The sequence below is a fragment of the Mytilus trossulus genome, chromosome 12 (genome assembly GCF_036588685.1).
Source record: "Mytilus trossulus isolate FHL-02 chromosome 12, PNRI_Mtr1.1.1.hap1, whole genome shotgun sequence".
NCBI lineage: Eukaryota > Metazoa > Mollusca > Bivalvia > Mytilida > Mytilidae > Mytilus > Mytilus trossulus.
This window is the reverse complement of record NC_086384.1, coordinates 26,690,247-26,713,010: the sequence shown is the minus strand read 5'-3', so window position 1 is coordinate 26,713,010 and position 22,764 is coordinate 26,690,247. Positions and strand designations below refer to the sequence as shown.

The 22,764-nt window shown below is 30.7% G+C and overlaps 2 protein-coding genes across 2 annotated transcripts in view; one reads left to right on the top strand and one right to left on the bottom strand.

Annotated features, from left to right (window-relative positions):
- LOC134693667 (uncharacterized) overlaps window positions 1-12,392 on the bottom strand; it is a 37,935-nt gene extending 25,543 nt beyond the window's left edge. Inside the window, exons 1-5 of the mRNA XM_063554559.1 lie at window positions 12,339-12,392; window positions 8,243-8,380; window positions 6,608-6,758; window positions 1,829-1,914; window positions 374-471 (exon numbers count right to left, since the gene is read on the bottom strand). Of these exons, the coding sequence (XP_063410629.1) occupies window positions 374-471; window positions 1,829-1,914; window positions 6,608-6,758; window positions 8,243-8,380; window positions 12,339-12,358 (493 nt within the window). The 5' untranslated portion in view covers window positions 12,359-12,392. The remainder of the gene's footprint in view (window positions 1-373; window positions 472-1,828; window positions 1,915-6,607; window positions 6,759-8,242; window positions 8,381-12,338) is intronic.
- Window positions 12,393-12,882: 490 nt separating this feature from the next.
- Window positions 12,883-22,764, top strand: part of LOC134693666 (delta-1-pyrroline-5-carboxylate dehydrogenase, mitochondrial-like) — a 30,882-nt gene continuing 21,000 nt past the window's right edge. Inside the window, exons 1-7 of the mRNA XM_063554558.1 lie at window positions 12,883-13,025; window positions 14,734-14,959; window positions 15,468-15,515; window positions 19,362-19,517; window positions 20,117-20,197; window positions 21,875-21,949; window positions 22,281-22,355. Of these exons, the coding sequence (XP_063410628.1) occupies window positions 12,985-13,025; window positions 14,734-14,959; window positions 15,468-15,515; window positions 19,362-19,517; window positions 20,117-20,197; window positions 21,875-21,949; window positions 22,281-22,355 (702 nt within the window). The 5' untranslated portion in view covers window positions 12,883-12,984. The remainder of the gene's footprint in view (window positions 13,026-14,733; window positions 14,960-15,467; window positions 15,516-19,361; window positions 19,518-20,116; window positions 20,198-21,874; window positions 21,950-22,280; window positions 22,356-22,764) is intronic.

Genomic DNA, 22,764 nt, shown 5'->3' with positions numbered 1-22,764 from the left:
TATTGCGATACTCACCTAACCACACGTTTAGCAACGTTAATTTTTTTTTTGAATTTAGATTACATGTACTAAACATGCTTAAGTGGAAAAAATCTGTGTGAGTTAGATGCTAAGAACATATTTAAGAAAAAGACTGACAAAAATGTAACAGTGATTTAAAAGAGTTATGTCTCTGATTTCATCTCTCTATCATTTCTGTCCAACCAGAATTTCAGCCATTAATCAAACATAGCACAAAGAGGAATACTGTAACTTTAAATTTTTGCACCCAGAAGTCTTTGAACAATTTGAAGGACCCCAATAGTTAACTTAAATGTGTAAGGTCAATTTTCTATCTGACTCAGCTCATATTATGTAATAGTAATAGACTTACAAGCTCTTGTATTAAAGTGGTTTTCATACAGTGGTGCCAATTTCTTCTCAGGAATTCTTAATTTGATAGTTGTTAATACTACTAATCTTTCTATTTCACTGAAATATACACAGAAAACATAATGAAATATTCATAAAGTTGATGGGCAATGAATCTGAAAACACATCCTACGGCAAAGCATGCTGATCTGAAGCCTACTACCAAATTCCAGGAAGATATTATTTGTAGTAAAGTGGGAAAATGCAATGAAAATTTTATGCATAGCCATTATGCTATAGAAAATATAAGTATTCCTTAAACAGGAAGTTGAGCATTAATGAATCTGAATTGCATCACACAGTATAGCATGTTCACAAAGACAAGGAAATTCTGATTTGTAGTTTCTGATAAAAATGTGACAGAATTTCATGGTAGAGAGTACAAACAGACAGAGATAAAACAGTTAAATACACCTTATATAAGAATGCGAGCTTTTAATTGGCTGATAGTCAGTGTATTTTTCGCATATTCTAACATTTTTTCCTCATTTCAAACTAATCTGCCTTTTTTTCACCACTGCCGGTGAATATGCCTCAAATACTATGGTATTTATCATTTTGGATATTCCTTTTTCACCCTCGCCATCATCTTCCCGTCTTTTTTCTGATATGACGTTACATAAAGACAGCATGAACACGTATACATACCTGTATAGTTCCCGCGGTATATTTTATGACAGTACTTGTCCTCAAATAAATATTTCCTTTTCCTAGTACATTGTACAGAGATTAAAATTTATTCGGTGTAATTAATCAGATATATCATGTTATGGAGGGGTATTTTACAAAAAATACAAATCTTGGGACAAAATTACCTTTGCCTAGCGGCTCAGGAAATTTAAGTCCCTCGACTTGTATTTTTCGCAAATACCCCTCCATAACATGATATATCTGTTCAATATACCCTTCTTCTAAGTGATGGTATGAGAAAAGTAGTAAAAGAGCAGTAAATATCTTTTGTTGGTTTTTTTATAGAATTAACAATAGTATTATATACATTTATCATGTCTACTACAATATATCTGTACTTGATGAAGGTTTGTAGCTTTAGGATTGTTGTTGCCTTGTGTCTGCCAAATTGGTTTTTAGTTGATTGTTTAGTAAATACTTAAGGCTGTCTTTGTTAAATTTTGGTCTCTGGTAGAAAGTTGTCTCACTGGTAATCAGATACCACATTCTCTTTTTTTTATACAAAGATAGATCAAAACTCGTGCACATGCAGTATTCAATCTTAATGAAAACCTTGAATTCAATATTTATGCCATTATATTGTTTCATAAGCTGGACTTACTATATTTTTTTCTAAATCTGGAAGTGATGCTATTATGCTGAGTGGTTCTTTTGAAAATAAAATTAAAATAAGTATTGCATTGAATAAATGTTAAAACAAACATATCACCAGATTCTATAATCATACCTTTCTGAACACAGATTAACAATTTTATCTGCTACAAGGTGACATTTTGCTGGAGGCAAAGATGTATTAATCACAATCAGTGAAAACTAAAAAAAAAAATAAAAAAAATATTTGTATCTGGACTACAGTTTTTGCATATTCTAACTCAAAATCAAATTCTAAATTGAAAAAGAAAACAACAAAAAATAAAACAGTCATATTAAATCAAACCAAAAAAATAATTTCTTAATAAAGATCTTTGTTTCTTTTTCAAATTGAAAAAATATAATTTATTCAGAGAATCTACATATTATACAAATAATTTGTAGAAAAGAATTACAAATAGATATACAGTAGTTTCAAACAAATAACAATGTGTTTATAGTTAGCTAAATTAAGTGACAAAGCCTATAAAATCTAATATTAACATTATAAAAAGCTTAAAGTAATCATAGAAAAACAACTATGCAAGAATATATACTTTTCAATAAAAGGGACACAATTAATTTCTCAGAACATGAATTACAGAAGATTTTTTTTTCACTATAATATATGAAAGCTCTTATTATCTTTAAACAGTTGATGATGCATTTATTTTTGTTTGACCACAATTTTGTTCTTTGAATTGTATTTTGTTGATCTTGTTGACACTTGAATATTTAACTATTTACAATAGGAAAATTTTAGTTTGTTGTTACTTGTAGAATAAAATTGTGTTCACTTTTACACCTTATTCTTATAAACTAGTACTTCATACTATTATGTGTTATTAGTACTTAAAGTGGTTCCAAACACCTTGACCCAAATTAAGGAGTGGATCCTTTAATTTTCATAAAATGTTGACAAAATTGACAAAAATTTACCCTTTTCAAAAATATAAAAATTTCGAAATACTTGAATGACACTTTTAATTGACAAATACTAAATAATGATCATTGATATGATTTTATATTTTCTAAACAATAGAACATAAGTAAAACTTTCAACATATCTCCCTGTAATAATTTGTACCACCTTAAAATTAACTATATTGTATTTGAAGCTTTAAGGATGTCCATCAGTAGTTTTACTATCGCAAATTTAGTTTACCTGGCGACCCGTAGCAGAGACAGGTAAACAGGTATTTGTGACAGCAAAACTACAGATGGATGTCCCCAAAGCTTCAAATACAATATGGCATCTCTATTCTAATGTAAAACAAGTTCATAGTTAAATTTCAATCATTATTTCAGTGTAAAATCTTCATTAAAAAAAGTCCCTACACTAGGTGACGTCATATGTATGCTTCCGGCGTCAAGCATTTTGGCTTCTGTGTCTCTTCAGCATGTGATAAAATTTGATAAAAAGAAGATTTTTAGGTGCAACAGGTGAGATATTTGGCTTATTATTGTAGAAATTACATGTCAATACATTCAGCAATTCAAAATGTTGGCTTCTTTAGTTACAGACAAGGAGATAGAGAATTTTACACTAACTGTTGTCCAATCACAACAATTGATACAAAATAATTGCATTAGAATAAAAAATAAAGTTGAACACTACGAATTCAGAATATAATTTTATCCAGTATAATCTGACATCTGTACTGAAATTACATTTGTGTTAAATTTAAGGCACTAAGATTTTTTAATATATATTAATGAATGTTCAAATCATTCACTGCAATAAAAAATCATTTTAATTAATTTGCACATTCATTGAAATTTGTTTCGAATAATACCGTATCCATCCATATTTAAGAGATAGATCATTGTGTTTCTTGCAAAAATAACACTTAGTTATACTTAAATAGTAGGAACTATGTTAGAGAGCATATAATCTGCAACCCAGCTTAGAAAAGATGTACAATATTAACTAGCAATATAGAACAGGCAGTAACTATCAGTAACTACAATGATATTGTTTATAAACAACCATAAAAAAGCATGCAGTAACTATATAATCAAGCAAGTTTTAACAATACCACCAATTCCAAAATGAAATATGCTTTACATACCTTACATATCTTTCACTGTGAAAGCATTAAAATGGTAAAAATAAATGAGACATACATGTAGGATTCCCCCATGCAGGAAACACAGAACACATAAGCACAAAAAAATGCAAATAATTCTTTACAATATAAATTAACATTCAAGGTAGATCATGTCTTTTTCCAAACATCCCTCCTGAAAAATTAAATGTCTGGACATTGTTTAATAATATTTTACCAAGTATTATTCAATGCACAACAGAAAAATCAAAAATGTCATGAAATTTTAAGATTAAATAAAATATAAAAAAAAATAATGTATGAGGTGTGATTTAGTGAATTTTTCAGACGAAAAAAACAACTTTTTAAAATCAAGGGGAGATAATTATATTGAATTTGATCAATCTCCCATACAGACAGAGTTATCGTCCTTTCCTCCTCAATCTCTCTGCACCCGGCTAAGAACTACTTTCGATCACGCGGTGAAAAATCAGTCACATGACAGCAAAAATGGCAGCCCCGATATGGCCACACCGATAAGATTGAGGAGGAAAGGACGATAACTCTGTCTGTATGGGAGATTGGAATTTGATAGGACAATTTGTGTTTTCTAGATAATAAGGTATGTGACCCACTGTTTTTATTTGATATTTGGAAATATTTATGAAAAGCAATATATACAAAGATGTGAATTTTAAATATATTTCTGCATTCTTTATTTCAAGTTAACTTCTTCCTAGCCAACTTTGTGGAGATTTGTTTTCAGGATCTAGATATATTTAGATCCAAGTTTCACATATCCTCAAAAATAGGTTGGGTATATGAGAACCTATAAACTAGAGGCTCTAAAGAGCCTGTGTCGCTCACCTTGGTCTATGTGCATATTAAACAAAGGACACAAATGGATTCATGACAAAATTGTATTTTGGTGATGGTGATGTGTTTGAAGTTCTTACTTTACTGAACGATTTTGCTTCTTACAATTATATCTATCATGAACTTTGCCCATTAGTAACAGAGAACTATATTTGGTAAAAATTTACATAAATTTACCAAATTAATGAAAATTGTTAAAAATTGACTATAAAGGGCAATAACTCCTTAAGGGGTCAATTGACCATTTAGGTCATTTTGACTTATTTGTAGATCTTACTTTGCTGAACATTATTGCTGTTTACAGTTTATCGCTATCTATAATAGTATTCAAGATAACCAAAAATGGCAAAATTTCTTTAAAAATTACTAATTGGAGGGCAGCAACCCAACAACCAGTTGTCCAATTCATCTGAAAAATTCAGGGCAGATAGATATTGACTTGATTAACAATTTAACTTCTTGTCAGATTTGCTCTAGATGCTTTGGTTTCATAGTTATAAGCAAAAAACTGCGTTTTACCCCTATGTTCTATTTTTAGCCGTGGCGGCCATCTTGGTTGAATGGCCAGGTCATCGGACACATAGATACCCCAAAGATGATTGTTGCCTAGTAGTTTCAGTGGAGATTTTGTAAAAGATTACTTAGATTTATGAAAAATGGTTTAAGATTGACTATAAAGGGCAATAACTCCTAAAGGGGTCAACTGACCATTTTAGTCATGTTGACTTATTTGTAGATCTTATTTTGCTGAACATTATTGCTGTTTACAATTTATCTCTATCTATAATAATATTCAAGATAATAACCAAAAACAGCAAAATTTCCTCAAAATTACCAATTCAGGGGCAGCAACCCAACAATGAATTGACCGATTCATCTGAAAATTTCAGGGCAGATAGTTCTTGACCTGATAAACATTTTTATCCCATGTCAGATTTCCTCAAAATGCTTTGGTTTTTGAGTTATAAGCCAAAAACTGCATTTTACCCCTATGTTCTATTTTTAGCAGTGGCGGCCATCTTGGTTGGTTGACCAGGTCACGCCACACATTTTTTAAACTAGATACCCCAAAGGTGATTGTGGCCAAGTTTGGATTAATTTGGCCAAGTAGTTTCAGAGGAGAAGATTTTTGTAAAAGATTACTTTAATTTACGAAAAATGGTTAAAAATTGACTATAAAGGGCAATAACTCCTAAATGGGTCAACTGACCATTTTGGTCATGTTGACTTATTTGTAGATCTTACTTTGCTGAACATTATTGCTGTTTACAGTTTATCTCTAACTATAATAATATTCAAGATAATAACCAAAAACAGCAAAATTTCTTCAAAATTACCAATTCAGGGGCAGCAACCCAACAACCGATTGACCGATTCATCTGAAAATTTCAGGGCAGATAGATCTTGACCTGATAAACATTTTTACCCCATGTCAGATTTGCTCTAAATGCTTTGGTTTTTGAGTTATAAGCCAAAAACTGCATTTTACCCCTATGTTCTATTTTTAGCCGTGGCGGCCATCTTGGTTGGTTGACCGGGTCACGCCACACATTTTTTAAACTAGATACCCCAATGATGATTGTGGCCAAGTTTGGTTTGATTTGGCCCAGTAGTTTCAGAGGAGAAGATTTTTGTAAAAGTTAACGACGACGGATGACGACGATGACGGACGCCAAGTGATGAGAAAAGCTCACTTGGCCCTTCGGGCCAGGTGAGCTAATAATGGATGTATGAGAACCTATAAATATTGGAATGTACATGTATGTGAACCAATATAAGAAGGTTGGATGTACTTGAACTAATGAAAGGTTGGATGTATGTGTACCAATTAAAGGTTGGATGTATATATAAACACATTTGATACAAAGTTAGATTTATGTGAACCCAAAAGGGTGATTTGTGTATGTGGGTTCACTCTAATTTCTAGGTTCACTTTGAACAGTTGAACTTACTTCTTCATATTTACAATGCATTATCTGTATAGGAAGTAATGGTATATCTATTGTAACAGTGCTTGGGTGGCAAATCAATTCACTTGTTCCTAGCTCTGGAATGTCAAGGTCACATGATATAGTCTTGACAGATATACCCAATAAAGCTCGACTGAAATGGGAACATATTAATTTTTTTAATAATGGCTAAAATTGCTAAAACTATTTTACAATTAATACCTCACTCCATCAAGATTTCATTTTAACCCATAATTGTATTATGTTATTTTGCTATTGCATTATGTTTGCTTCTGCAAAAAAATATATTAATTCATTCATTCATTCAAGATTGTTAAGTACCATGTGTTAAACTTTTGGTAGCAGATGTGTCCAGCGTAAAAATATCATAATTTATTTCTAATTTTAATAAAACAATAATATACAAAAATGTAAATATGCTGTCTTTGTTCCTGCAATTACTTTTCTTTAATTTCTGGTGTTTTCTTTATATTGGGACGAAGTCCCCCATTACAGAAGAAAATTCAATAAAAAAAAAAAAAAAAAAAATCGGGAAAATTTCCCGAATTTTACATTGTACTAATGAACTCAAAATTGTTCAATTTTTTTTTTTGTCGTGTTTTTGAATTTCCGGATCGGCGCAGAAAATCTACTTCCGTTTCCAGTCTTGTTAATACATGAGACTTTGAATAAAATGTATATTTATCAGTCTAAGAAAGGAACTAATACTAATTCATTTAAAAAAATGTTTGTTATTAAAAAAACGTTAGCCTTTTTTGTTTATTTTGCATATGACGTCATAACTTAAATAACGTCACAACTAAAATCCCTAACAAAAGAACTAAAATTGGAAACGTTATGGTATTTCCGTATCTTTTTTGTAACAAATATATATTTAAGTTACAAAAAATATTTCATACAGACTTCGTCCCCATTTACAGGTAATTCCTGCCTCATATAAGAATATTCTGTATAAAACTCATAATAGATGAGACAGTTGATTGCACTTTACTAACATGTTAAAATCGTTTTTATTTAATCCATTGTTGCCATCATAGTCAGATGGACAAAAATAAAATACACTAACAAAATCTAAAATTTAGCGAAACGGTCAAACCATTCAAAATTTTAGGTCATCAATGTTCTACAATGCAAGTGTTACTGATTCATGAGTCTTTCGTAGAAGAAACTTGTGTGTCTACTCTGGTCAGTGGTGTACTAAAAATTAATCCTGATATCTATGATGAGTTAATATTCATACCCTAAGAACCAATCATGTGTATATATTGTTTTCAATTGGTACTGTAGTTTAGGATAAGATCATGAAAGAGTTTGCAAAAGGCAGATTATGGACACCAATTGATAGCATATAATTGAATAATATTTTGGCTCATATGGTCCTTAAGGCTAGATCAGCTGAAAATAGAATATCACATTATTATTGTTTGTATAGTGCTTTGCTAGTAAATTATTGTCCTATGACATATTGTACACCAAGACAATATTTCATGACTACATGTATTTTGAAATATTGTCCTGATCTATGAAAAAATGTTCAGAAAATATGCATATGCCACATGAAAGGTCAATAAAACCTTGAATCTTGAATGTAAATCAGTATGATTTGTATTTATTTACCTTCCAGCTGCACTAATATCTGTATATCCAAGGAAAACTTTTTTCTTCAAGTACAGCCCTTCTCTATCTGGTACAATCTGGGAGAATTTTGTCTTTGAAAAATCTTCATTTCTTATAGACCTGTAGAAAGCCCTGCGACTATACAAAAACAAAAGAATGCTGTCAAAATTGTTTTATTTAAAATATTTGAACACACAAGCATGAGAAGTTAAGTTTGATCAATAAAATAATTCACTTTACTTGAAAAATTTTGTTATATCAGGTTAGCACTCTGCAATACTATTTCCACTGTCTGTTCTCAAACTGTTTGTAGACAAATTGATCATGCTATCAACATATGTATATGTACACCAAAATTAAGAGAGGACATGGTCTACCTGGACATTTTAACCCATAATTGGTAGACAAACTGACAACACCAACTCATTTCTATGTTGGTAATTGATAAGGGATAAGTCCAAAAAATATAATACAAGTGTTTCAGCTATCCCTACATGTATGATACATGTATCTACCTTAATTTTTAGTGCCTACCCCAACACATTTTATGCCATTTTGGAACAAACACTGTTAAAGTCAGACTGATTCCCTTGTAGTATCCAACTAAAAATGTTTGTAATTTAAAATGATATTGCCTGCCTCCCTACCCTATAATTTTCAGCATGTTACTGTTAATGGAAACACATGTTGTCGGTTTTTTACATTGGTCTAAGAACATTATACAGTGCCGTAACTACATTGAGGCAAATGAGGCAAAAAGTTCAAAAATATTTTTTTTGTTCATTTATTGTCCAATACTGTATTACTATAGTCTGGGTAATAACTTTCATTTGTAAACGTCAGACTTTGCGATGTTGCATGTCCATTGATGTCCAGATATTATGCGAGAAAATATTTTAAGACTATACGATGCTACTGATGACTGGACATATAATAAAAATGGTTGTATCTTCATGGGGAATTGAATTTGATTTTAAAGAATACAAAACTGGGGTTTTTTTTGCAGATAAGACTAGATAGCTGACATGGTTTAAATTAAAGTAAGGTCACCCAATTCCTGGTATCAGATAATTTGAAAAAACCAACAATGTATTGCTATATGACCTTTTACATTGAAGCCCTGTTAAACTTGCATTAAGTCGTGTTCAGACCCTTAAACAGAAAATAAAGAAATATGGAGTAAACGTGCACAGGCCTTATCCCACAGATTATCAATGCATAGAAAAAATACAAATGCTTAATAGTTTTTATTCCTGTTCTTTATCTTGAAAGTTGCTTGAGGGTCTTCAACAATAAGAATCACTAATACCGTAAAACAGGGTCAAGATGGTCCCTAGTGTCGATTTAAGCAGTATATTTCAAAAAGTATTTAGTACTAAAAATGCATGATTTTTTATTAGTTATTAGTGGCTTTGGACTAGCTGTCAGATACATTGTAACTGGGAGTACTCTCAGATCTGTTCATTGTGTCTTTTTGTGTCGGGATGTATAAGTACCCAGCCACGTCTACTTGTATGTTTGTCCATCTGATGAGTTTGAGCTTTTTTCAACTGATTTTATAGTTCGTTGTTTGATGTACTGTTATACCACTGTCTCAGGTTAGGGGAGGGTTGGGATCCCGCTAATATGTTTAGCCACGCCACATTGTTTATGTATGTATCTGTCCCAAGTCAGGAGCCTGTAATTCAGTGGTTGTCGTTTGTTTATGTGTTACATATTTGTTTTTTTTCTTTCATTTTTTTACATAAATAAGGCCGTTAGTTTTCTCGTTTGAATTATCCGGGCCTTTTATAGCTGACTATGCGGTATGTGCTTTGTTCATTGTTGAAGGCCGTACGGTGAACTATAGTTGTTAATGTCTGTGTCATTTTGGTCTTTTGTGGGTAGTTGTCTTATTGGCAATCATACCACATCTTTTTTTTTATATTAAAGTATAATACTGCACTGTCATTATATTTTTAATCTAGTCATTTAAAATCCCCAAAGTCTAAGCACAATACAAGACCAGAACAGACAGACAGATCTGGTATTGATGATTATGAGAATTACGATATTTGCTTCATCCTACATATCGGCCTTTTAATGGTGTCCCTATAACCTAAAAGACTTGAAGTTTAAAATTACAATGAATCTTTGTTTTTGCTTTGAGACCAGAATATTGTCGGAAAAAAAGAGCTAAAAATTCATTGTGTTTCAATGTAAGAAAGAGTCCGAGAGACGCTCAGAATGCACGATTTTGCGTTATTTCGCTCAGAGCTTCTGGGGGCCTTAAGCGGCCCCCAGACCCCTCGCCTAAAATTTTAAGGCGAGGGGTCTTAAATATATTTTGCCTCACAATTACAAGAGGCTAGTTATGGCCCTGTTATACCTTCACAGCACTGACACTTGTCTCAGATTTTTTTTATAAATCACTTAATGTCCCTTACACTGTTTTTTTTTAAGTTTAAAAGAGTGACCTCTAGTATTATCAGATGGTGCTAAAGTAAATAGGCTCATCCAGTCGATGTCATCTATAGCATGCAACGCTTTGTGGACTTGTATCATATCATTCCTATCCCTACACTTTTCAAAAGTTGGCAAATCCAATGATCATAATTAAATGATAAATAATTTTTTACCAGTTTTGTGGCCCTTCAGTTTGATGCCTTCATGGGGGACATTACAAACTGTGTATGTAGCCTTTTTCTATTGGACATATCTATAAAGCATTGAATATCCATTACATAGTACACATTTATCTAGGGCAAAGATCTCCAGTGACTGGCCATTGCAATAAAAAATTTGTAAGGGTTCCGCGGAACCCAGTGTCTCGCCTATTTTTGCTGTAAATCGCAGGCTCAACAACAATGAGGAAAAAAATCAATAAAAATATTCCTCTTGTTACTATTTAATGATTGTAAGAAAATCTAAGTCCATTTAAAAGTAAATTACAGAAAAAATGGAGTAATCTTTTTACAAACTTTACTTCTGGATACAATCTTATGATCATATATAAGCTTCTGTCGAAGTTTGGTACAAACCCAGGATAGTTTAAGAAAGTTATTAAAATTTTAAAAACTTTAACCACAGAGTGAATGTAATGGTTCCCCGCAGAAAAACTAAGTCCATTTAAAAGTAAAATATGGAAAAAATGGATTTATTTATTTACAAAATTTACTTCTGGATACTATCTTATGATCATAAACAAGCTTCTGTCCAAGTTTGGTACAAACCCAGGATAGTTTAAGAAAGAAATTAAAATTCTTAAAACTTTAACCACAGAGTGAATGTAATGTTTCCCCGCAGAAAAAACTAAGTCCATTTATAAGTAAAATACGGAAAAATGGAATTTTATTTTTACAAAATTTAATTCTGGATATTATCTTATGATCATAAACAAGCTTCTGTCCAAGTATGGTACAAACCCAGGATAGTTTGAGAAAGTTATTAAAATTCTAAAAACTTTAACCACAGAGTGAATGTTTTGTTTCCAAGCAGAAAAAAACTAAGTCCATTTACAGTAAAATACGGAAAAAATGGAATTTTATTTTTACAAAATTTACTTCTGGATACTATCTTATGATCATAAATAAGCTTCTGTCTAAGTTTGGTACAAACCCAGGATAGTTGGAGAAAGTTATCAAAATTCTAAAAACTTTAACCACAGAGTGAATGTTTTGTTTCCCCTGCAAAAAAACTAAGTCCATTTATAGTAAAATAAGGAAAAAATGGAATTTTATTTTTACAAAATTTACTTCTGGATACTATCTTATGATCATAAACAAGCTTCTGTCAAAGTTTGGTAGAAATCCAGTATAGTTTAAGACAGTTATTAAAATTTCAAAAACTTTAACCACAGAGTGAATATTTGTTGACGCCGCCGACGACGACGCCGACGACGACGGAATGTAGGATCGCTTAGTCTCGCTTTTTCGACTAAAGTCGAAGGCTCGACAAAAATTGGCAAATCTGGCATGGAGATAATTTGGAGGGTCAAGATAGCAACTTTCACCTAAACAAAAGCCTTACGGATCGATTAATGTCAGTATTTTAAACATTTAGAGAGATCACTGAGCCTATTCATTATCTTGGAATATTATAAATTAATCATCAGAACCTTAATATTGAGCTGTCCATGTGTCGATTGTTTACATTTGTAGCAGACAACAAATTTACGTTTTGTAATTTATGATTTGATTGGTCAAATTTTCAAAACAAACTAAATACAAAACAAAGGTAATAGACACGTCGAATTTACGGTTAATGCTTTATGTCTTCTGCGCTTAGATTTTACACGGACATTAAGAATTTTTCAAACTGTTTCCATGCTTATGAATCATTCCATTTAAAAAACATTTCCATGAGAAAGGTCATATTCAAAATTACTTTAAAAAAAACAAAACATGTTGGACTGGTTCTTTCTTCAAGCGAGAAACCAGGCTATTTGTAACGAGAAGAATGATTGGATTATTTTTACACACCTATAAAATAGGCGTAATGATTTCGTTTAATATATGTTATTTTTCAATAAAACAACTCCTCTTTTGAAGACTTTTTTAACGTATGATTAGAAATAAATATTAAACTGTTTACAAATTTAACTGAAGAACGTGAACAAACTACATTTTTAATATTTTGGTAAGAACTATATTGTTGTAAAGTTTGAACACGGATCAAGATCGCGGAAACAGTTATTCGGCATTGACCTTGACTGCTCAATTTGTGCAGTAGAAAACGTTGCCAAGAAAAAAAATATTGTTATAATGTTATTCAAGACGCGCCTTGTATTATCAAGTATTAAAAGGTAAGAAAATTTACAATTTAATAATGTTAAATATGCTTAATGTTGACAGTTCGCCACAAAATCAATTTTGCAAAAAAGGCAGTTTAAAACTAAAAGGGGGTACGAAAATCCCATGTATAAATCAGCTAAAATGAAATTATGTTTCGAAAGTTTTTGTTTTCAAAACTTTCCAGTATCAGTATGATACTTAAAAAGGAACCCTCTCCTTGAGTCGCCCTGATAGATATGTCTATCTGAGGGTCTGACTTTTATTTATTTTAAAAAAAAAATTTGGGGGGGGGGGTATCATTTTTGTATTTGCATTAAACATGTTTAAGATTTGTTTACAAACAGTAATTTTTTGCCTATTTTTTATATTTTTGCCTATTTTAGCAAGGTAGCATATTAATCGAAATATGATAATTTTGTCTAGACAAAATTAAAAAAAAAAAAATTTATGTATGGACAATATACAAATCCTTGGTATGAACATCTGAAAAATCTTATTTGATAATTTTATAATACTTTTTAATCATCAAATTCCATGATTAAAAGACCCTAAAAATGGGCTTTTAAACATGGTTAACATCCTTCTCCTTTACTGGATTTATAAAAATTGAAGAGAATTGTATTTTTCAACTGAATGTTAAATGTGCTAGTTTACTAGCTGAAATAATATCAAATATTTTGATATGTATATCCTATATCATATTCCTGTTTCTAAAGTGTCATTTTCATTCTAGCCTTTGTTACATCTTTAATGTAAAATCAGTGGACCGAAAAGAATAATATTACTTTCATTCTATATCTTGACCTTTGTAGAAATCTTCTGAAACCTACATCATCATGTATCAGTCTGAAACAGACAACTTGAAATAATAAACTGTATAAGTAATTTTAGGCCAAATAAAATAATTTGTTTGGTTCAAGGTACATTGTTAAATAAATAAAGAAGATAGATTTATCAAATGTCATGAATGTAAACGTACAAAATTAATGTTTTTTTAATTAATTTAGAATATACATGTACAGAAGACTATAGCTAATTTTGACTAAAACAGTGCTTACTAAGTTAAGTAAGGGTTAAAAAAAGTTAAGCATGTAAAGTGATAGAAGCTCAAAGTAAGGGTAAATAGGTCAACTGGAAACACAATATTTTGTATTTGGCCTCATTGATGTACATGAAGTAATAACATATATGAATTTGATATTTGTATCACAATAGAAAGTGTCCAATTCAAGGCTGTATAAAAATGTATGGTATGTAAGAAGAGACACCATCTTGCCGTTGGTGTGTTATTTTATGGAGAGAAAAAAAAGAAAGGATAAGCATATTTTGGATGACATATAACAAGCATTCACTTTTTGTTGTAAAAGCAATAATACATACATTCAAACATACATTTGTACAGTGTTCAGCAAAATTTTACCAAAAAAAAACATTAGGCTGTCAGAGTATGTTTTACACAATATGTTAAGTTGTTAACATCATTTGTTTTTGTCGAATGCAAATTAAATACATGTAGCATTCAATTCAATAGTTCAAAGATGTATCTGTTCAAGTCAAAACAACTTATATTTCAGAGAGACTAAAACACAAATAGAGCATCAACAAAAAAACAAGACATAAAATTATATACAATGTATCATTTCATCTGCAGTTTTGAAAATGTTATTTCGGATAATTTACGAGTCCTATAAATTTGAATTAGAAATACTTTTTTTTCAGATTATGTCGGGTGTCACAAGTCACCTCAACTACACAGAACAGACATATACAAACTATAACAGCTTATACAGCTGTTAATGAACCAGTATTATCTTATGAAGATGGATGTGAAGAGAAAGAAGCTTTGCTAAAAACTCTGGAGAAGTACAGCTCCAGCACAGAGGATGTTCCTATTGTTATTGGTGATGAGGAATTTAGAACAAAGGAGATCAAATATCAAGTAGAAGTGTGTATGAAAAATTATGGAACACTAAACATTTCTACAACTTACAACCATTCAAAACGATAAGCAAGCTTCATTCAACATAGACAAATATTAAATGAATTAAACAGAAAGTTGACAGTCATGACAGTAACATCAAAATTGGAAAAAACATGTGAATTTACAGAAACAATAGGAAATGAAATTTTAATGTTTAAAGAAAACACACATTTATTTTGGCAGAATGGGTCCCTTGTCATGATTGTAGTTGGCAAAGAAGAAACCATACAGGCTAACACATGAAACTGTGAATTGTAAATTAATTAAAGTCGTTCTGGAGGTGCCTCTTACAAATAAAAATCCAGGGATGAAGAAACCCATTATTTAAAAGCTTGAAAAGTAGTGCTTTTTATCAAATTTAAGTTTTTGATTTCAGTAAATCACATTAATAATTATATCATTTTTGCATATTGCTTGAAAATTTGAAATATATAGTACATGTTTCAATGTAGTAACATTATTTATTTTTCAGCCATTTGACCACCAAGTAAAGATAGCTAAATATTATAATGCCACACCAGTAAGTTGATAACAACCAGTCAGGGGTAATATACATACAAGCCATAGTTATTTATCTAAAGTTTTAAGTGATATTAAGTAAATTTGTATTGTTTTAATTTCAAAGATATAAATTATCTCCCCTTAAATTTAAAAACTTAATACAAGTATTGTTTTTAAATTAAAACAGCTCAAATTCCCTAGTTCTAGGAGAACTAAACATACATGTACCTTTCTATTTTTTTGTTTGTTTGCAAAAACTTTTAAATTAAAGTTCAACCCTTTAACTGAAGAATTAAACAAAGACAATACATAGATCATGTAGAGGTTAAGTTATAATTGTGCAAGGCATCAAAAGTTGATTCCTTGGAGGTTTTTAAAGGACCAGGGTTTTGAAGATAACAGACCAATGAGATTAATATTGTGACAATGTCCATTTGTCCATAAAATAATATAATTATGAATATAAAAGACAATTTTTTATATATTTTTAATACACTCATGTACAGCAATGTAGGGTAAAGCAAAATTTAATAAAAAAGCAGAAAGATTCTAAGGAATATAACTCTACCACTACAGTAATTCACCTGTAAAGGTAAATAAAAACACGTGTTTAAGTATTACCCCTGACTAGTAGTGTATTTTGTATGTTATATTTATGATCTTTATATGTTTTTGTTCCATGTTTCAAATTTCACAAGATTAAATTACTACTTATGAAAGATGTGCCATACACTTGTGTCTCAAAGGAAGGTACATGTATGACAAAATTGTAGGAGATACATTTACAAAACAATATAATTTCTCTTCTCTTACATAATACAACAATGGATGGGGTTCAAGTTACAAATTGATGTTCAACTTGTCAAGAAAATTACATTACTTTAACAAGGCTCAGGATTCTAATATCTGTTCAAATTCTTAAAATATAAATAATGTGATTGTTCAAGTCATCTTTGAAAATGGGAGTTACCTTCCTTTGTACAGAATTGTCAGCCAAGGCTTTATACAATGCAATATTTAATTTTACTTCCACTGTTAATTTAAGCAATTTTTGCCCTTCAGTGCTTACAAGCACTTTTTTTTATTGGAAAATTTGCTATAGCTTGCTATAGCTACTTTCCTTAGGCGTATGCCTCAACTTTCGCTATGACATACTATCACAATGTTCTGCTCCAAGATAATGTAGTACTAGTGTTCGAAATTCTGATGCTTGGATATTTTGAGTTGCTACTCTTTTAAAAAGATTACAGCTTGAATAAAAAGGGAAGGAAGGTTCATCGACAATTCAGATTAATTTAACTTCATTTTGAAAATAAGTATCACAAACACTTCTTTGTGGATTGGCCATTGACTGAAGAGAAAATCAAAAGAAATCTATGTGAGACAGTATTTCATGAATAAACATTTTCCCGCACTATTTTTACTATGTATGATATCCAAACTGTTTATTATTGAATATATGTAAAAGCCAGAGTGTATCAAAAGAGTCCTGTATGCGAGAACAAGTTGATATTTGACCAAGTTGTTGGAAAATTGACAAGTGATAATGGTTTGATTTATTTTAACAATACACAGGTGATAGAATATAAAATAATCGATAATTATATTGCTTACATTATGTCTCAAGCCAAGGACAAGTAAAGGTAAATACCAACTTTAATAGAAAAGTGCATTGTTTTTGTCAAACTGACATCAATCTGAAAGTCTTGATGCCAAAAATCATTTGAAAACTTTTCATTCCGTTATTTAAATACTAGCTGTTTCACATTCCAATATGGATTTAAGGACCTTCCCTCGTTCAGCATGCTCAAGTGGATCAAACTGACAACAGAAAAAACATTGTCTTAATGACAATTAGTATCATAGCATCCGTATAATATAAAGCAACCAAGTCATCATCTACTTCTTAAAATATTATAGTTCAGTGTTTCAATACTGAGATCAAGCTAAATACAAGTGCTGAAGAAATCATTAAAATGATTTAATAACATTTGTCCAAGTACTAGCAAAATGACTTTCTAAGTGCTTAACAATGCAGTGGCGGATCCAGAACTTTTTATCCTCACACTCTAATCCTGTGGCAGTATGATTCTTTAAGATTGACCTATAATTACCAATGTGTCGTCCTAATACAGAGGCAATTGTTTAAAACTAGTATATCAAATAAATGGCTTAAAACAAAAATCTAAAATGTCATTGCCTCAATGGTAATTACACAGCAGCAACTAAAATGTGTTACTGGGTTATAAGCACCTCAGATCAATGTTGTATGAATCTAGTGTATATAAACTTTATTCCTGAGGTCAAACTACTATTGCTATGCCCCACCATATTGAGTTTTATCCTTGTTTTTTTCTGTAAGTATGTACGTCCCTTACTTGTATGTACATGTATGTCCATACATCCCAAAATTTATTTCTGTTCTCTTTCTTTAGTTTGCCTGAACCAAATTTTATGAAACTTATACGCAATGCTCATAACCAGAAAACACAAGTCAAGTTTGAATTTTGTTGGCGTCACTTTTACCATTCTAGATGTAAAGGGGTGAAATATTCAGTATGCCCTATCAAGTATATATACCCTTTTGTATAAGTTGGATTTGTAGCTTTCTTCGGTTATACATTTACCAGGCGAACATAAAAACAGTCCTTAGATTTAGAAGTATAGACATATAAAACAAGAATGTGTCTATAGTACATGCATGCCCCATCAGCACTATCATTTCTTATGTTCAGTGGACCATGAAAGTGGAGTAAAAACTCTTTATTTGGCATTAAAATTAGAAACATTATATCATAGGGAACATCTATAATACTAAAATAACGAGGTCCAATTTGTCAGCAGTCCATTGGGTAAAAACAACAAATCAAAGAATTCAATATTATATATATCCAATATAGGACAATGGTGTTGATTAAAAATTACACCACTCCAGACCCTTTTTTTCCACATAATTTATATTGCCTAAATTAACAAGTTCTGGGTCGAATCTGATATCGATACCAATAGTATATTCACCTGTTACCTATTACCTTATCTGTATGTTTCTCATCTGACAGGCGCACCACCAAACGGTGTATTTCATATTTTGCTATATACCCAGGTCATAATTACAGGGTTGACACTACTAAATTCAATCATTGTCAAATTGTTCCCTATTGTAGTATTTTAAGCAATTAGACTTCCTAAGATGACAATACAAATAATAAAAATCTGGACTTAAAATAAGACGTATAGGTACAGTTTTAATTTTTGTTAGAGGGCATGACATGAAACAACAAATGAAAGAATTCAACTTTATTTATAACTAAATTAATAAATATAGGACAATGTTGTTGATTAAAAAATGCTCCATTCTAGGAATTTTTGTTCTCCAAATAATTAGTATTAACAATAATTGATAAGTTCCAGGTTGACGGGTTCAAACAGAAAGATTTTAAAAACAGAGAAAACGGTGCATCTTATAATCGGCATGACTTTATCAAATGACAATCCAAATACTAAAATAAGACTTAAGCATAGTTATATACTTAAATTCAGTCACAGACCCGTGATATCTAAGTTTCAAATTGATTGGACTTCAACTTCATCATAAACTACCTCTACCAAAAACTTTAACCTGAATGGGACAGACAGACAAATGGACAAATAGATGCACAGACCAGAAAACATAATGCCCATAAATGGGCTGTAAAAAGTGAATTTTGGAAATTGCTGGCTAGACAATGGTTTAGTTAGAAAATCAAAACTGTGATTAAATACATATTTGAAATAATACACGTCTATAATCTATTAAAAATAATACACATATACAGTTGCAAACTTTCCAGAGATGTTATCCAGCACTTTGATTAAACCATTTCAGGAACTTGTACAAAAAGCCATAGAAAATAGCTTAAAAGCAAGAAAAGCTTGGGACAGAACTCCACTGGAAGCACGATGTGACATTTTTCTCAAAGCAGCTGATTTGATGAGTAAAGAATACAGAATGGATTTGATGGCTACAACCATGATGGGCCAGGTATAAAAAAAAATCTATGAAATTCTCAAAATATTAAGAGAGATATTTTTAGTGTAAACAGTTTTTTTGGTTTTTTTTTTTATAGAGAATTGCATTTTAATGAAATCATATTAGAATTAGGAATAGAAATGAAGTAAAATGAAATTTTTCCGTTTTTATAAAGAAAAATAAATTTTGTTATATTTTATAAAAAATTATGAATTTTGCTTTATTTCATAAAGAAGAAAACTCTGTGAAATAGTTACAATATTTAGAGTACTGTGAATTAATATATTTTGGTTGAAGTTGTATTTCAGTTTATTTGGTGTAAAATGCATATGAAAGTGACTAAATTAAACAAACCAAGACATTTACCAATTCAATATTGTACATTGTATTATGAATTAATATGATGAGGTAAAATACAATCACAGTGATTTGATAAGATCAGTACCATCATTTAAATGCTACATTTTTTGTGAAAAACACCCAAAACAACCATACATCAGAATAAATTGAATTATGGTACATATATGATGTAAGTATTTTAACTTTTTGAAATGAATAAAAAAATAGGAAATTTAAGCAATTCTTTTTTTAAACATTTTTTTTTATTTCAGGCTAAGAATATTGTTCAAGCTGAAATTGATGCAGTCTGTGAATTGATAGATTTCCTTAGATTTAATGTACAATATGCACTGGTAAGAACTCATACTTGAAAATATATGTATAGAGAAATAGTAGGCCTAACCAAACAAAAAATGTTTCTGCTAACCCTACCTTTGCTTATTTTTATTACCATGCCTACAGATTGTTTTAATTTTGTTAGAACACCATTTGTTTTCTAGTTTGAATTGTTTTACAATTGTCATTTGGTGCCTTTTCTAGCTGACCATGTCGTATGGGGTTTTCTCTTTGTTGAAGGCTATTGGTGACCTATAGTTGTATCATTGTTCCAGCTTGATCATTTTCACAGGGTGGTTACCTGCCCTTTTCAACTACCCCCCTATGCCATTTTAAAAACAACCTACCCTTTTTAGCAAGTCCATTCCCTTATTGTTGTAATATTTAAATGAAAATAATTGTAAGTTCCTGACCCTCAGCTTATTACAGCAGGTGTTATAAGTTGTGTTTACAACTAATCTGATTAACACCATCTGATGGGTCCCTTATCTGTTAATTAAAACACATAACTGATTGGTACCGTTATAATTATTTTTCCCAGTAAAATCAGTTAGTCAGCATTTCAATTTCAATATTTCTCAATAGACCACAATTTGCAGTTAGTTTATCCATAGATGCATTTGTAGTTTGGTCAATTCAAAATTATTATTTAATTGATGAAAGCCTTCAAAACTTGTATGCAGTTTTTATAAGCCAATATTTGACATGCCCTTTTTGAATCATCATTGACATGCTAAACTGCACATTTTATGATTGGCTCCTTGCCCTTTGAAATCCTAGCGGGAACACTGTTCATATCTGTGTCATTTAGTCTATTGTAGAGAGTTGACATATTGGCAATCAAACCACATCTTATTTTTATACTATCATACATTGTGACACACAGATGAACACAATATTTTTTTGAGCCAAAAAAAATTATAAATTTCCCATAGATTCATACAAATGTTAAAACAAAATCATCAGAGAAAAGGCTTTTAGAAAATGTGCATGAGAAAATATTCAGAAACAAGTTAAGATGCAACTTTATGCTGTACTGTAAACTTGAGAGATTTTTGCATACATATTTATTTGCAGTTGAACATACATGTAGAACAATGGACAAACATGTGAGTTTAATTATGCAATTTCAAGAAATACTGCATTTAATAAATGTTATATAAATTTAAAATGTGAGTTCTTGTTTTTTGCAAAATCTACCCTGTGGCAAATTAAGCAATAAGATATCACAAATATAATATACCCTTTATTTATTAGGTTTTGTAAATTGAAAATATTGGTTTGTGTCACTTTTTTCAAGATACTTATTTGCAGCATGAATATTTAGTATACAATTGCACAAATTCCTGTATAAAACCTTATTTCTATTACAATGACTGCCTTTATTTTTGGTTTTACACTGAGAAGTTAAAGCCATTTAATATTGCATATTTGATGATTATATAAACTATCATGACTAATTTGAGTATGTAGTTATTTCATTGAACTAGTTAAATAATTAGATTTGTAGCTTTACACTCAAACTTGATCTTTTAAAGCTTGTTACCCTTATCAAATACTTCTAGAACGTTATATGGTAGCATGACTCATTATTTGATTGGCTTGTAATTACTTTGGTTACATGACCCATTATTTGATTTGCTAGTAATAACTTTAATTGTCCCATGATTTGGTTGGTTTATTTTCATTTGTAGAGTCTACAAACACAACAGCCACTCAGTCCATCTGCATTTGAGACAATTAATTCTCAGAATTTAAGGGGAATGGAGGTAAGAAAACTATTGTTCAGATATAATTATCTTCATAAAGCTTATGTCAAATTATTTAGGGGGTAAAACAAGCAATTTTTGGAACAAATAACAAAGACGTACAATATTGGCCAGACCAAGAAAAAGTGTCAATAATTTTTAAAGTTCTTGCTTTATAAAAAGTTAATTGCTGAGGAAATGAGGGAATAAATTTATTATATTACTTTCCTGAAATTTATGATAAAAGCTTTTATATATATTGTAGCATGGTTCCAATATTTTCAACTTAAATCTTACTTTTAAGGCCAATTACAATGTGTTTTGTAATAAATGTGGTTCCTCTCTTTGACAGGGATTCTGGGCAGCCATTAGTCCATTTAATTTCACAGCAATTGGTGGCAATCTATGTCAATCACCAGCAATAATGGTATGTATTTCTCCTTTCTCATTTTTTTTTTAATAGATTAGACTGTTAGTTTTCCCGTTTAAATGGTTTTACACTAGTAATTTTGGGGCCCTTTATAGCTTGTTGTTCGGTGTGAGCCAAGGCTCCGTGTTGAAGGCAGTACATTGACCTATAATGGTTTACTTTTTCAAATTGTTATTTGGATGGAGAGGAGTCTCATTGGCACTCACACCACATCTTCCTATATCTATGTACATTGTCTATAGGTAGTTTACTTATGACAAAAGACAAATATTCTCTTGGTACAAACTGTCCAAACATTAGAAGGAAAGAAAAATACAATCACACCAAGTATAAACCATGTGGGGTGGTTCACCCCAGTAACTCCAACAATATATATACAGGCTACCCAATGTAATCACAAGTGCTG